At 39.5% G+C, this 13,152-nt stretch overlaps 1 protein-coding gene across 4 annotated transcripts in view; it reads left to right on the top strand.

Annotated features, from left to right (window-relative positions):
- The window catches only part of trappc3 (trafficking protein particle complex subunit 3), a 49,451-nt gene that overhangs the window by 24,030 nt on the left and 12,269 nt on the right, over positions 1–13,152 (top strand). The window contains exons 1-2 of one of the 4 annotated variants that reach the window (XM_063033611.1): positions 2,114–2,252; positions 10,474–10,571. In XM_063033611.1, coding sequence (XP_062889681.1) covers positions 2,211–2,252; positions 10,474–10,571 — 140 coding nt within the window. In that variant the 5' untranslated portion in view covers positions 2,114–2,210. Of the gene's footprint in view, positions 1–2,113; positions 2,253–6,035; positions 6,057–10,473; positions 10,572–13,152 lie in introns of those variants that run through there. The other 3 variants (XM_063033613.1, XM_063033612.1, XM_063033614.1) reach the window with 3 other exon arrangements.

The following is a 13,152-nucleotide window of genomic DNA, read 5'->3' as shown; positions in this document are numbered from 1 at the left end:
GCATTTCTTACTTTAATGGCTAGAAGATCCATTTTGCTGAATTGGAAAGAGATTAATCCTCCTACCACATTTCATTGGTTTTCTCAAACTATGCTGTGTTTAAATTTGGAAAAGATTAGAAGTGTTGTTTAGGACCTCTCTATTAAATTCGAAAAGACTTGGAGGCCATTTATTCAACATTTTCATATGATGTAATTTGACCATTTCCAAACTTATTTTACTTCTTCAAAATGTTGGTTGAGAGGAACAGAGTCGTCGACACTAAGGTTTTCTTTTTCTCTTTGTTTACGATATTACAAAACAGCCCATGTCCTTTTTTTTTAAGTTTAGTTGATTAATTCTGTGGGGGGGGGGGGTTATTTTTTTTCCTTTTTCATGATTTTTTAAAAGATATTTTTCTTTGTTTTATATTATTCATTTGTATCCTATATGATTGGGAGTTTTATCATTTAAGTGTTATCTGGCTTTATAATCACTTACGTTAATTATAACAATGTATTCCCAATAACTTTGTACTACTACCGTGTTATGTTTATTTTTATGAAACTAATAAAAAGATTGAAAAAGAAAAGAGAATATGGGTGACATATACGTCCTTTGATAATAACACCATGACACCATGTCATTCGAACTCTCTGTTTCCTTCCTGTATTCCAACTCCACAATATCTGAGATACGGCCCACTACGGTGGTACCATCTGCAAATCTGTAGATGACGTTAGAAAAGAAACTGACCACACAGTTGTGAGTGTGCAGAGAGCAGAATAGGGGGCTAAGGCCACAGTCTGGAGGGGCTCCAGCAGCCAGGATAACTGTGGTGGAGGTGTTGCTGCCAATTCTTATCGATTGCTGTCTGTTGGGCGGGAAGTCAAGGGTCCAGTTGCAAAAGGAGTGGGGAGGAGGTGTGTGATTGCAAACTCGGGAGGCGGTCCCAAGTTAAGGAGTTTGGAAATCAGTTTGCTTTGAATTATAGTACTGAAGGTGGATTTCTAGTCAATAATCAATCATCTGATGTAGATGTCCAGGAAGATCAGAATCCGAGGGAATTTCATGGCTCTGAAAGGCCAAGCTTGCTGTTCACTGCCACGTGACTATAGCACATGGGCAGTTCAAAACTGAGATAAATACTAAATGCCTCTTTTAAAAGGTGTTGAAGCATTCAGAATTTATCCACCACACTTTTTAATCCGTTAGCCTGAAATGGGCCATCAATGAAATAAAGACATTGTTTATGATCAGAGGTTCCTTGTTTAATGGTATTGGTCCATGGCATAAAAAAGGTTAGGAAACACTTGTTTAGGTGAATTTGGCAACTCACTTCCCAGTGGTAAAGCCATCTGGGGAAGAAAATTCTGGGCAGACACGAGGAAATCTGCAGAGGCTGGAAATTCAAGCAACACACACAAAAAAATTGCTGGTGGAACGCAGCAGACCAGGCAGCATCTATAGGAAGAGGTACAGTTGACGTTTCGGGCCAGGACCCTTCGTCAGGTCAGAAAATTCTGGGGACCGCTTCCCTAGTTTCCAATCACACACCTCCTCCCCACTTCAAGACAGACACACAACTTTACTCCTTAATCAAAATTATTTTGTGTCCAGTGTTATTAATTATCTGCAGTCTCCTTTTGCACATTGGTTGTTTGTCGAACTTTGTGTGCAATTTTTCATTGATTCTGTTGTTTTTCTTTGTTTTATTGTGGATGTCTGCAAATAAATGAATCTCAAGGTAGAATATGGTGACATATACGTCCTTTGATAATAAATTTACTTTGAACTTTGATGTCTTTCCCCCTTTCACAGCTGCAACCATCTCTGACAATTTCAATTCTAATGAATTTTTCGACCTACAACTTTAAATTCATTTCTCTCCTTCAGATAACTTCTCAACTTTTTCTCTTTATAGCCTATGGTTTAGTTTCAACTTTCCAGTTATAGTATTTACCATCCAACCCAGGAGTTCAACGGACAAGTTCGGCACCGGTGAGAATTCTGGGTGTTGTAGTTCTACAATTACGTCATGCCTGATGCCGAGAAGGATTCTGGTTGTTGTAGTCCTCGTGTCTCCCACTCTCTGGGAGCGAGTTACTACCGGGACTACAGCGACCAGTGAATGGGTGAAGATTGTGCGCATGCGTGTTTCGTGTTCCTTTCGCTTCCAGCGGACAGGTCTTTTTGGACGAAACGGTTAGAAATTCTGAATTGGCAGGAAAATGTCTCGACAGACGAACCGAGGTACCGAGAACAAGAAAATGGTAATTCACTGTTTGGAAGTTAAACTGTTATTGAGGCTAGAAGGGATAAGAATATTGCTTTGTTTAGTCTTTCAGTACTGGGCCGAAGCCAGTTCGGGGCCCACCTTCTGAGTTGGCCCTGAACCGAAAGCTCGAGTGTTTCCCAGCGGCTGACAGGTAGCGGTAAACTGGCAAGACAACCCACCTCGTTTAAGTGCTTTGGTGCCCAATTCAGTCTCTCGGGCTGATCCAGTTGACTGAACCTCAATGAAGTTGGTGGTGAATTTTTGTCACTTTTCGTCTTAAGCTTTGTGTACTTTTGAAGTCGATGATTGCATACAAGTTTCAAAGACACCGTGAATCGGCTGGTGTGTGAATGATCAAGTATTGCTAGAACGGTCCACGTTTTCCCACTAGGAACTGGAATTCTAATATTACGGAGACGTAGGGTCATGAGATTGGACTAACATTTCAGTAACACACATCGAAGTTGCTGGTGAACGCAGCAGGCCAGGCAGCATCTCTAGGAAGAGGTGCAGTCGACGTTTCAGACCGAGACCTGACAAAGGGTCTCGGCCTGAAACGTCGACTGTACCTCTTCCTAGAGATGCTGCCTGGCCTGCTGCGTTCACCAGCAACTTTGATGTGTGTTGCTTGAATTTCCAGCATCTGCAGAATTCCTGTTGTTAATATTTCAGTAACCTGCTTTGGTTGAAATGATCATCAGTATGCGCCATGTCCTATGACATGGGCGATCGTGGTCTTGACCATGGTTGTTCTCGGCAATTTTTTTTTTCTTCAGAAGTGGTTTGCCATTGTCTTCTTCTGGGCAGTGTCTTTACCAGACGGGTGACCCCGGCCATTATCAATACCCTTCAGAGAATGTCTGCCTGGCGTCAGTGGTCACATAGCCAGGACTTGTGATATGCACCGGCTACTGCTCCTGTGGCTTCATGTGACCCTGATCTGGGGGCTAAGCAGGTGCTCCACCTTGCCCAAGGGTGGCCTGAGGGCAAGCGGAGGGAAGGAGCGCCTTCCACCTCCTTTGGTAGACGTGTCTCTGCCCCACCACTTTGGATTGGAATCAGATTTAGACAAAAATGTGTGGCTTTTGCCTGGATATAATGTGAATATTCAAGCCAATATGATTTTGGTCAGTCTAAGTGGGTATCAAAATAATAAAGACAAAACTTATCTTTTGTATTTATTTCTAAAACCCAATTTGATGCTGCTTGAAAAACTGTGTCATCTCTATCTCCCCTGAAACACTTTCTTATTTTTCATTAATGATTTTCTTGTAAAAAAAATGGTCAAGAAATGGACTGTTTGTGATTAACACTAACTTTGCAATATTTAAAATTGAGAATAGATTCAAAACAAAAACACAGCATTAAAAAAGAGAAATTAAGTCCTTAATTTTTTTTTAAGGAAAATGTAATGGAAGATTGAAAGCCTGTTAGTTATAGTCCTTTATGTTAGAACGGCCTAATACATTTGAAGATTTGGTTTTGAGCATCAGCATAGCTGTTATACTGTGGAACACCTAGCCGTTAAAACAGGCGTTTATCTGCACTGAGCATAGTTTGCAAACCAGCAGTCTTCATAAGGGTGGGGTGGGGGTGGGGGGGTGGTTAGTGAGAAACCACTTTAAACCTGTAACTAGGATCTTTCTAGGATAATCAACAAATAGAAAAGCCCTGATTACCGATACCAAATCTTCTATGCTGGCAACGTTTGTGCAGTGTCTGCAAAAGCTAAACACTACTGGGGTGCTACTGGTCAGTTCCTATTTCTGACTGAATCTGTGGTGAAAATTCAACTTGTGGTGTAAGTTCCAATTTCTGACTGAGCTTACAGTGAAAACAGGACGTTTTAATGGAAATGTCGCATGCAGCAGACCAGTCACCTTGCAGCTAATAGACAAAAAAAAACAACTTTGTGTAAATCTTGTGCCTATGTAGTTCCATGTCACACCTTTTGGATAGTAAGGTCAACCAGACAAGCAAGACAAATAATTCCTTTCTGTTTTTTTCCTATGCTGATGAAATCTAGCTTAGTATTACTTTTATTTATTTATTGAGATATAGTGCGGAATAGGCTCTTTGAACTGCACCGCCCAGCAATCCCCTGATTTAATTCCAGCCTAATCATGGGACAGTTTACAATGACTAATTAACCTGATACATATTTGGACTGTGGGAGGAAATGGAAGCACCTGGAGTAACCCATTTGGTCGTGGGGAGAGCATGCAAACTCCTTACAGGAGGGGGCAGGAATTGAACCAGGGTTGCCTCTACTGTAAAGCATTATAGACAATAGTTGCAGGAGTAGGCCATTCGGCCCTTTGAGCCAGCACCATCATTCACTGTGGTCATGGCTGATCATCCACAATCAGTACCCCGTTCCTGCCTTCTCCCCATATCCCTTGACTCCGCTATCATTAAGAGCTCTATCTAACTCCTCCTTGAAAGTATCCAGAGAACTGGCCTCCACTGCCTTCTGAGGCAGAGCATTTCACAGATCCACAACTCTCTGGGTGAAAAAGTTTTTCCTCAACTCCGTTCTAAATGGCCTACCCGTTATTCTCAATCTGTGGCCTCTGGTTCTGGACTCTCCCAACATTGGAATCATGTTTCCTGCCTCTAGCATGTCCAATCCCTTAATAATCTTATATGTTTCAATTAGATCCCCTCTCATCCTTCTAAATTCCAGTGTATACAAGCCCAGTCTCTTCAATCTTTCAACATATGACAGTCCCGCCATCCCGGGAATTAACCTCGTGAACCTACGCTGCACTCCCTCAATAGCAAGAATGTCCCTCCTCAAATTTGGAGACCAAAACTGTACACAATACTCCAGGTGTGGTCTCACTTATATACTCAACTCCCCTTGTTATGAAGGCCAACATGCCATTAGCTTTCTTGTGTTAACCACTACGTCACCGTGCTGCCGAATCAATCAAATAATGAATTGATTGTTTGGATTATAAAGTAGTTTGTTAAGAATGTATTCTGCTTGATTATTTCGACAGTTTGGATTTTTCATGTCAAGATACACTGCTTTTGGAATTGTTTTACAACATTTTCTAAGCATTGATTTCATGTTTGAATCTCTTTCAGCAGAAAAAGTATGCAGAAATCAATGGAAAGCAACAAATTCAAATTCTGTGTGGGTTATTGCAGATCATTGTCTTTATACAATATTCATCATTCTGCAGCAGAAATAAATTTATTATCACTGATATGTGAACTTTGTTGTTTTGTGGCAGCTGTACAATGCAAGAGCATGAAATTACATTGCAAAATAGATGGTGCAAAAAGCAAAGGAATAATGAGCTATGCAGAAATCTGTTGGCCTGTACAGATAATTAAAATTCCACTAAGAAATGCTTGTCAGGATTTTTTCCAAATCAGAGAAAACCTCTATCAACACAGTTTAAATTGTGTAATCAAAATGTTTAAATTTTGTATGTACTTGCAGCCTTATCCATTTAAGGTAAGCTATTAAATCAAAATGCTGTTTTGATAAGGTTTCAATTCAGAAAAGGCAGATAAAGTTCTCCAAACATTCTTAATATGTTATCAAAAATTAACCATGACTTAGTTTGCTAAGTACATTACTGTGAAGTCTTGGCTTCTCTCATGTTATATTTCATCTAGGTAATGCATCCTTTTTGTGTGTTCTTCATTGTATACAAAATTCAGTTTGTATGTATTGTCACTAAATCTCAATTCTGTCTTTTTCCTGTCTCTTTTGCCTAACGCACTCATTCTGTAGTACTGGTATTTGCCATTCATTTCACCTTCTGCATCTCTGCATCTCATGGTAGGTGCTAGGAATATTAATTTCTTTGAGAATGCTACAATGCACGTTTCACTTTGCTTTCTTATTTACTCCATTGTTATTTTTGTGCAACTTAATGTTTCATCTTGGTTATTAAGTATAAAGTACAACTTTATAAAACTCTGGTTAGGCCACATCTGGAGTATTGCATACAGTTCTGGTCAGCCCACTGTAGGAAGGATGTTGAGGCTTTAGAGAGGGGCATAGATGAGGGTTTACCAGGATGCTGCTTGGCTCAGAGGCTGGATACACTTGGGTTGTTTTCTCTGGCTGAAGGGAGATCTGGCAGAGGTTTACAAGACTTTGAGAGGCACAGATGGAGTAGACAGGGAGTATCTGTTTCCCAGGGTTGAAATATCCTATACCAGAGGGCATGCACTGACGGTGAAAGGGGTTAGGTTCAGAGGGGATGTGTGGGTAAGTATTTTTACTGAGAGAGCGGTGGATGTCTGGAATGCTCTGCCTGGTATGGTGCCAGAGGCAAATACATTAGAGACCTTTGAGAGACGCTTGGATAGGCACATGGATGTAAGGAAGATGGAGGGATATGGACGTATAGGTAGGTGGGATTCGTGTTTGGGTGTTTTTTGATTTACTTTTGAGCAGGTTTGTCACAACATTGCGGGTCGAGTGGCCTTTTCCTGTGATGTACTGTTCTATGTTCGATGTTCTATGAAATTGACAACTTCAAGTCAAAACACTGTTTTCCCCGATTTGCTAAGTTAGCTGGAACTATTGTAGGAAATGAGGAACTCTTGTAATATGAATGAGGCAACGCCTTTGCTTAATTTAAATTGAATTTTCTGCACCAGGTCTAAAGGTATGTAAAAGAATGTCGGCCTGTCTGGTCTAAATGTGGGGTGAAGTGGGGATGAAATCGGTAGAGTGCTCATTACTGATCAGTGTCCTTATGGAATGGATTTAACCCTTACATACTGTTTGGGTCAACTTTGATCCGTTTTGACATTTGACAGCAGTAAAACCATCTTAAATGCTATTTTTTAAAGCTGAAATTTGATTTCATTTTTGCACATTTTGGGTCACTTTAGGAAAAATCTTCAAATTTCGGCTTTAAAAAATGGCATTTAGGGTGTTTTTACTGCTGTCAAATGTCAAAACGGGTCAAATTTGACCCAAACAGTATGTAAGGGTTAAGTGTGGTTATTCCTTTTAGAGATGGTGATGATCCTCTATTTTCTGCTTTTGTTTCCCCACACTGAAACTATTAAATTGTCTTTGAATATTTACATCTGTGAAGAGATGATGGAGCCTGACATCCACCTGCGAAATCCAGAGATTTCAACTATGAAAGATGGTTGGTAGCAGGAGGTGATGAGTTCCTCCACTGAAAGGCCAGAAACATAGAACTGAATGAAGTCTGGGGAAAAGGAACCCGTGTTAGTTACTTGGCCTATTGAGTCTGCGCTGCTATTTCATCATGGCTGATCCATTTCCCTCTCAGACCCAGTCTCTCGCCTTCTCCCCGTATGCCTTCATGCCCTGACTAATTAAGAATCTATCAACCTCTGCCTTAAATCCGCGTTCAGCATCCTCACAGATGCTGTCTGACTGGCTGAGTTCCTGTGGCACATTTTATGCTATTTTAGTCAGTTCTCCTAAAATCTCCTTAGATTTCAATGTATTTAACTAAATTCAGTTCAGTTTTGAGCATTTTTCTTGATGAAAAACATCCACTATTATAGTGTTGTTTACCTGTAAAACTTGATTAATTTCTATCATACATAGGGAACCAAAGCTGATTGATATTGTTGATTTAAGATGATGTATACATAGGGTAAATATCATCTGCTTGAAGCTTCAAAAGCCTATTATACTTCCTTAGTTGCATTAATTTCACCTCCATGTGTAATGTCACAATAATAACCAGCAGCTGACAGATTTTTCCTTTTACAAGAATTTCTCAAAATGCATGCAGTTTTGGCAGTAGTTTGACTGGCAAAGCAATTGGTGCATTTTTGTCTTTATTCCTTTCCTCAATACTAAACTGTGTTCTACACCACAACTAGTTTAACAAAATTGTATGCTACCTCGGATTGCTTCCGACTGAAACATTTTCCATTCCTTACAAGTTTGATTATTTCAAAGTCCTTGACAATCTTTTGTTATCTACTGTCCATCAACTGAAAGTGATCCAGAGTGTCTGTTGGGCTATAGTCACTTTGTATTCAGCTTAGAGTTTTACCATCTCTCCTATTCATAAGAACATCTGTACGAACTGACTATAAAAATGTAAAATTGATTACAAAGAAACATTGCATGTCCACAAAATGAGTATTTGGGAAGTTGGGTGGGATTGGGAAAGGGGTAGGGAAATTCAGCTTACTAGAAAAACATGTTTGTTACTTTTGGCCCACAATGTATTCATGATAAGCTTTAAATTTGTGTAGGATTTTGGGTTCAGAACAATTGAAGTGGGTGCATTGTGGCTTGGCTGACTGCATGAAAATAGTCTTATCTGGCATCACTTTTGATAGGCTGTAGTCTGAAAATTGGCCTGGGACTGGAGAAGGAGGAAAAAGTGCCTGTCAGCAAGGCCACCCGATTATTGCTGGTTCACATCAAATCATTACTGCCAGAACTGCAAAGTAAATTGATTTGTTCTTGCAGATAGCAAAATGTTCAGGTCAAATAATTTGAATTAATCAAAAGATTAAAGTCTGCAGATATTTTTTTGTGCTCATAAATCATGAGCATGTTTTCATTATTAAAGTGTTTGATGATTCAGATAAACACACAAGTAGGGGTTTGTTCAGTGTTCTAATGCATGGAGGTACTGATCTAGGCTAGGCTATGAAATCTTAGCATAACTTAAGTCTCCTGCTATAAACATATGATTTGGGAGTAGGAGCCCTTTAAGCCTACTCTAACATTTAATACAATAACAATTGCTTTGATTTTTAACCTCAATTCTGCATTTCTGTTTGTTATTCAAGTATCTTTGCTTTAGATATACTCAGACCCTGTTTCCACCCTTTGAGGAAGATGTTTTCAGAGTTCAGAAACCTCCAGAGAGAGTGTTTTGCTTCATCTATCTCAAATGTGCAAACCATACTTCCAAAAGAAGGTTGGTTAAGCCCATCATCTCTGCTGGGGCAGAGCCAGCTGACAACAGCTTGTTAGAGTCCTCGGTCCTGAACCAGTCTTTCAGATTGCCCCCCGGTGTAGCCCATCTTTGAAGATCCTTCCTCTGGCAGGGATGAGTTCTTTGGAGCTTCTATTGGTGTTTCAGCAGCACTGGGTTTTAATGGGATGGGTCGCTAGTCCCGTGCCCAATTCTCTTCCTTTTGCAGATGGGCTTGGGACCATCCATGGTGGAGTTCCTTCCAAAAGAGGGAACATCCTGTGCTACCCATTTTGTAAAGAAACTTGGGCATCTTGTGTGCTTCTTTAAATAACCTCTCATTCCTTTAAACTCTAGTGGATAGACAAACCCGGTCTGTTCAGCCTTCCATGATGAGAACAACTTATCCATCCCAAATTTGTTAAACTGTTTCAATGTACTTAGAAGCTGCCGTTTTTTAAAAAAAGAAACCAGTACTGAATGCATTTCTCCAGTTCTGTCTTATCAGTCAAATTGAAGCATAATCTTTCAACTTTTGTTTTCATTTTCTTATTATGAAATGGTATTCTATTACATTTTAAATTAATTTCAAATCGCTAGGATGCATGCCTTATCCCATGTGACCTCTTACCATGTGGATAATCTTTCTTTTTGCACAATTAATACATTTAAACTTCTCCGCATTGTACTTTATTTAGCAGATCTTTTCCCACTCATTTATCATAACTGTAGTCCCTTTTGTAACTTAATTTCCCACCTACTTTTGTGTCATCAGCAAATTAAGTAACGCTATTTTTATTGCGCTCATCTGAGTAATTGCTAAATTGTTATAAGTTCAGGCCCTTGCTCTGGGTCCTGCTGCAGATTACTCATTACATCTTGCCCCTCATAGGAATGTTCTGTCCATTGCCTGTACGTTGCCTCCAAAGTTATAAATGCTTAGGTTTTCCAATAACTTTGTGGCCTCCTCAAGTGCTTCCAGGACACTTGAGAGCTTCCATTGGTTCCCTCTTCTTCCCAACACATGTTGCTCTAAAAGGGCGAAGAAATTGGTCAAGTACAATGTCCCTTTCACAAAACGTTATTGCCTGATTATCTTAATTTTTTTTAGTTTCGGGTAATAATATATTTTAAATAGTTTTTAATATTTTTCCCATGAGAGAGTTTAGTAAGCTAGCTTGTTTTAGGTCTCCAGCCCCTCCCTCTCTCCTCCTCCACCCCCAAGAATCAAACTTGTTAACAAAATTATTTGGAGTGTTCTTTGGTAAGATTTGTAGAGATCTTGGAGATGCTGAACTTTCGTCTTTTTCTTAACAGAACTCGGAGCTTTTCACTCTGACCTATGGAGCTCTGGTCACACAGTTATGTAAAGATTATGAAAATGATGAAGATGTCAATAAGCAATTGGATAAAATGTGAGTATTTTACTCAACATGTTGGGACTTGTTATAATTTTTGAAGTATAGTTGCACCTCAATTTTTCTCTTGTAATTTGGAATGGATTTAAGAATTAGAAGGATGATAAAGACATTTTCTTCCCTGCTGTGAGGGTGGAAGGGGTCTGGGACTCGCTAAAGGAACGGATGATAGATGCTGAAAACCTTATCACATTTATAGTGTCTAAACTTGAAACCACATGATTTTCAGAGTTGGATGCTTGATTTCAAAGTATTGAAGGACATTTATTATCAAAGTATATGTAATATATATAACCTTGAGATTTGTCTCCATACAGGCAGTCACAAAACAAAGAAACTTAGTAGAACCCATCAAAGAAATGGCTAGCACGAGAGGGCACAGTTTTAAGGTGCTTGGAAGTAGGTACGGAGGAGATGTCAGGGGTATGTTTTTAACGCAGAGTGTTGAGCGCGGGGAATGGGCTGCCGTTGATGGTGGTGGAGGCAGATACAATAGGGTCTTTTAACGGACTCCTGGACAGGTACATGGAGCTCAGAAAAATAGAGGGCTACGGGTAACCCTAGGTAATTTCTAAGGTAAGGACATGTTTGGCACAGCTTTGTGGGCCGAAGAGCCTGTATTGTGCTGTAGGTTTTCTATGTTTCTATAGAAGAAGACCATCAAACACCCAATGTGCAAAAAACAGAACAAATTGTGCAAACAGTAAAGTGTAAGCAAAAAACATGCAGAGCTGAAGTTCGTGAAAGTGAGTTCACAGCCAAGAAGCCAGTCATGACAGCAGCCAATGCAAGATCCCGTTAGTTGCAGGCCACAGCCTCGGTTCAGTGTAGAGATGAGCAAACTTCACTGAGCAGTCAGCTGAACACTGGCCTTCTAATTGGGAAGGGACAAGTTGTAGCTTCTGCTGTTGTGAATGTTTTATTTCTATGAACTTCTGTCATGAAAATCTAAAATTTAAAATAAATTGTTAAATAGATTTAGTTAAGAATGTGGGATTTGGTGGAGGTTCTATCACAAATTTTGTGGATAAGTACCTTTTTGCGGTTTATAGTCAGCTTCAGAGGTTGTGTGAAATTACCGTCGTACAACAAAAAGCATAATCCTTGATATGCTGCTCAGCCATATCATCCCTTTGTTATGAAGTGGTTTAAAAAAACTAGGTGCTGGTTTTCATGTAAACTTAAATTAATTTCAACCCAGGGGAGGGATAAATAAATTAAAAAAAACTTGCTGCAATTTGAGAAAAATTTAGTCTGATGAATTAAGTTAGCTATTTTTGACAAACTGCAATTAAAATAGGTGAGGTAGTTGTCACATTTCCTGGCAGTGATGCATTACACCATTGGGAAAGAAAATTCAAAATTTCTATCCTTGTTTCGTGATTGATATGCCAAGGTGAAATTTAGAAGTGTGGATTATGAAACAGTATGTTTGAAGTGAGTAAAGAAGCCAAATTAGGGAGCGCTATAAATTAAACTAGGGAATGATGGGGGGTGGGGGGTGGTCAGGAAATTCAGAACAGGCCAGGCTCAGCTGCTTAAACACCTTAGTGGAGAATAGCATATTAGGACATAAACCGATTATAGGCTTCAAAAATATAAAAATGGTTTGGAACCGGATGAGAAACATCAGTTATAGACTATGGATTGTCTGTATAAATGCAAGATGCATTAAGAATAAAATAATAATAGAATAAAATAAATGAGCTGGAATTATATGCAAGTGCACATGTATTATATAGCAATAACTGAAACCTGGCTGTCCTCAGAAGATGGTGATGAATATAGTATTAAAGGATATACTTGGGAAAGGTAGACAAGATTGTAAAAGTGGCTGAGTATCCATATAAATAAAAGAGAATTTAAACGTGAGGCTGCTTATGCGGGGAGATGAATCAAGACTTAGTTAAGATATCCGGGTGAGAAGTTAATAAATCTCCAGCACCAGACGACATCTATCCAAAGGTACTTAAAGAGGTCTGTGATTATGTATACAAACCCCTAACATGTAGTTTTCAAAAGTCATTTAAAACTGGTGAAATCCCTTAGGATTGGAAATGGGCTAACATTGAGTGACTGGTAACTATAGACCAGTAAGCTCAATGTGTATCGTTGGTAAGGTAATGGAAGCAATAATAAAGAATGAGAAAGAAAAGCAGCTGACAGGAACAGGCATGTTAGCAGAAAACAAGCATGGGTTCAGAAAGGGACAATTGTGTTTTACTAATGCGCTGGAATTCTATGAAGGGGCAACTAAAATTTATGATAACAATAGAGTGCTTGATATTTATTTGGACTTTCAGAAGACTTCTGACGAGGTGCCCCACAAGAGGTTAATAATCAAATTACAGGAGGTAGGGATTTGGGGTAAGCTGTGCAAATGGGTGCAGAATTGGCTCAAAAACAGAACGAGTTATGGTGAGAGGATCATCCTCACACCTAGAAGATGTAAGGTGGGGTTCTGCAGGGATCAGTTTTGGGCCAGCTGCTGTTTTTAATTTACATTAATGATTTGGATAAGCACATAACAAACTAGTAAAGTTTGCAGATGACTCAAAATTAGGAGGATGGGCTGATT

The sequence above is a fragment of the Mobula hypostoma genome, chromosome 26, assembly GCF_963921235.1.
Source record: "Mobula hypostoma chromosome 26, sMobHyp1.1, whole genome shotgun sequence".
Taxonomy (NCBI): domain Eukaryota; kingdom Metazoa; phylum Chordata; class Chondrichthyes; order Myliobatiformes; family Myliobatidae; genus Mobula; species Mobula hypostoma.
The sequence above is the reverse complement of the archived record's forward strand: the minus strand, read 5'-3'. Positions and strand labels throughout refer to the sequence as shown.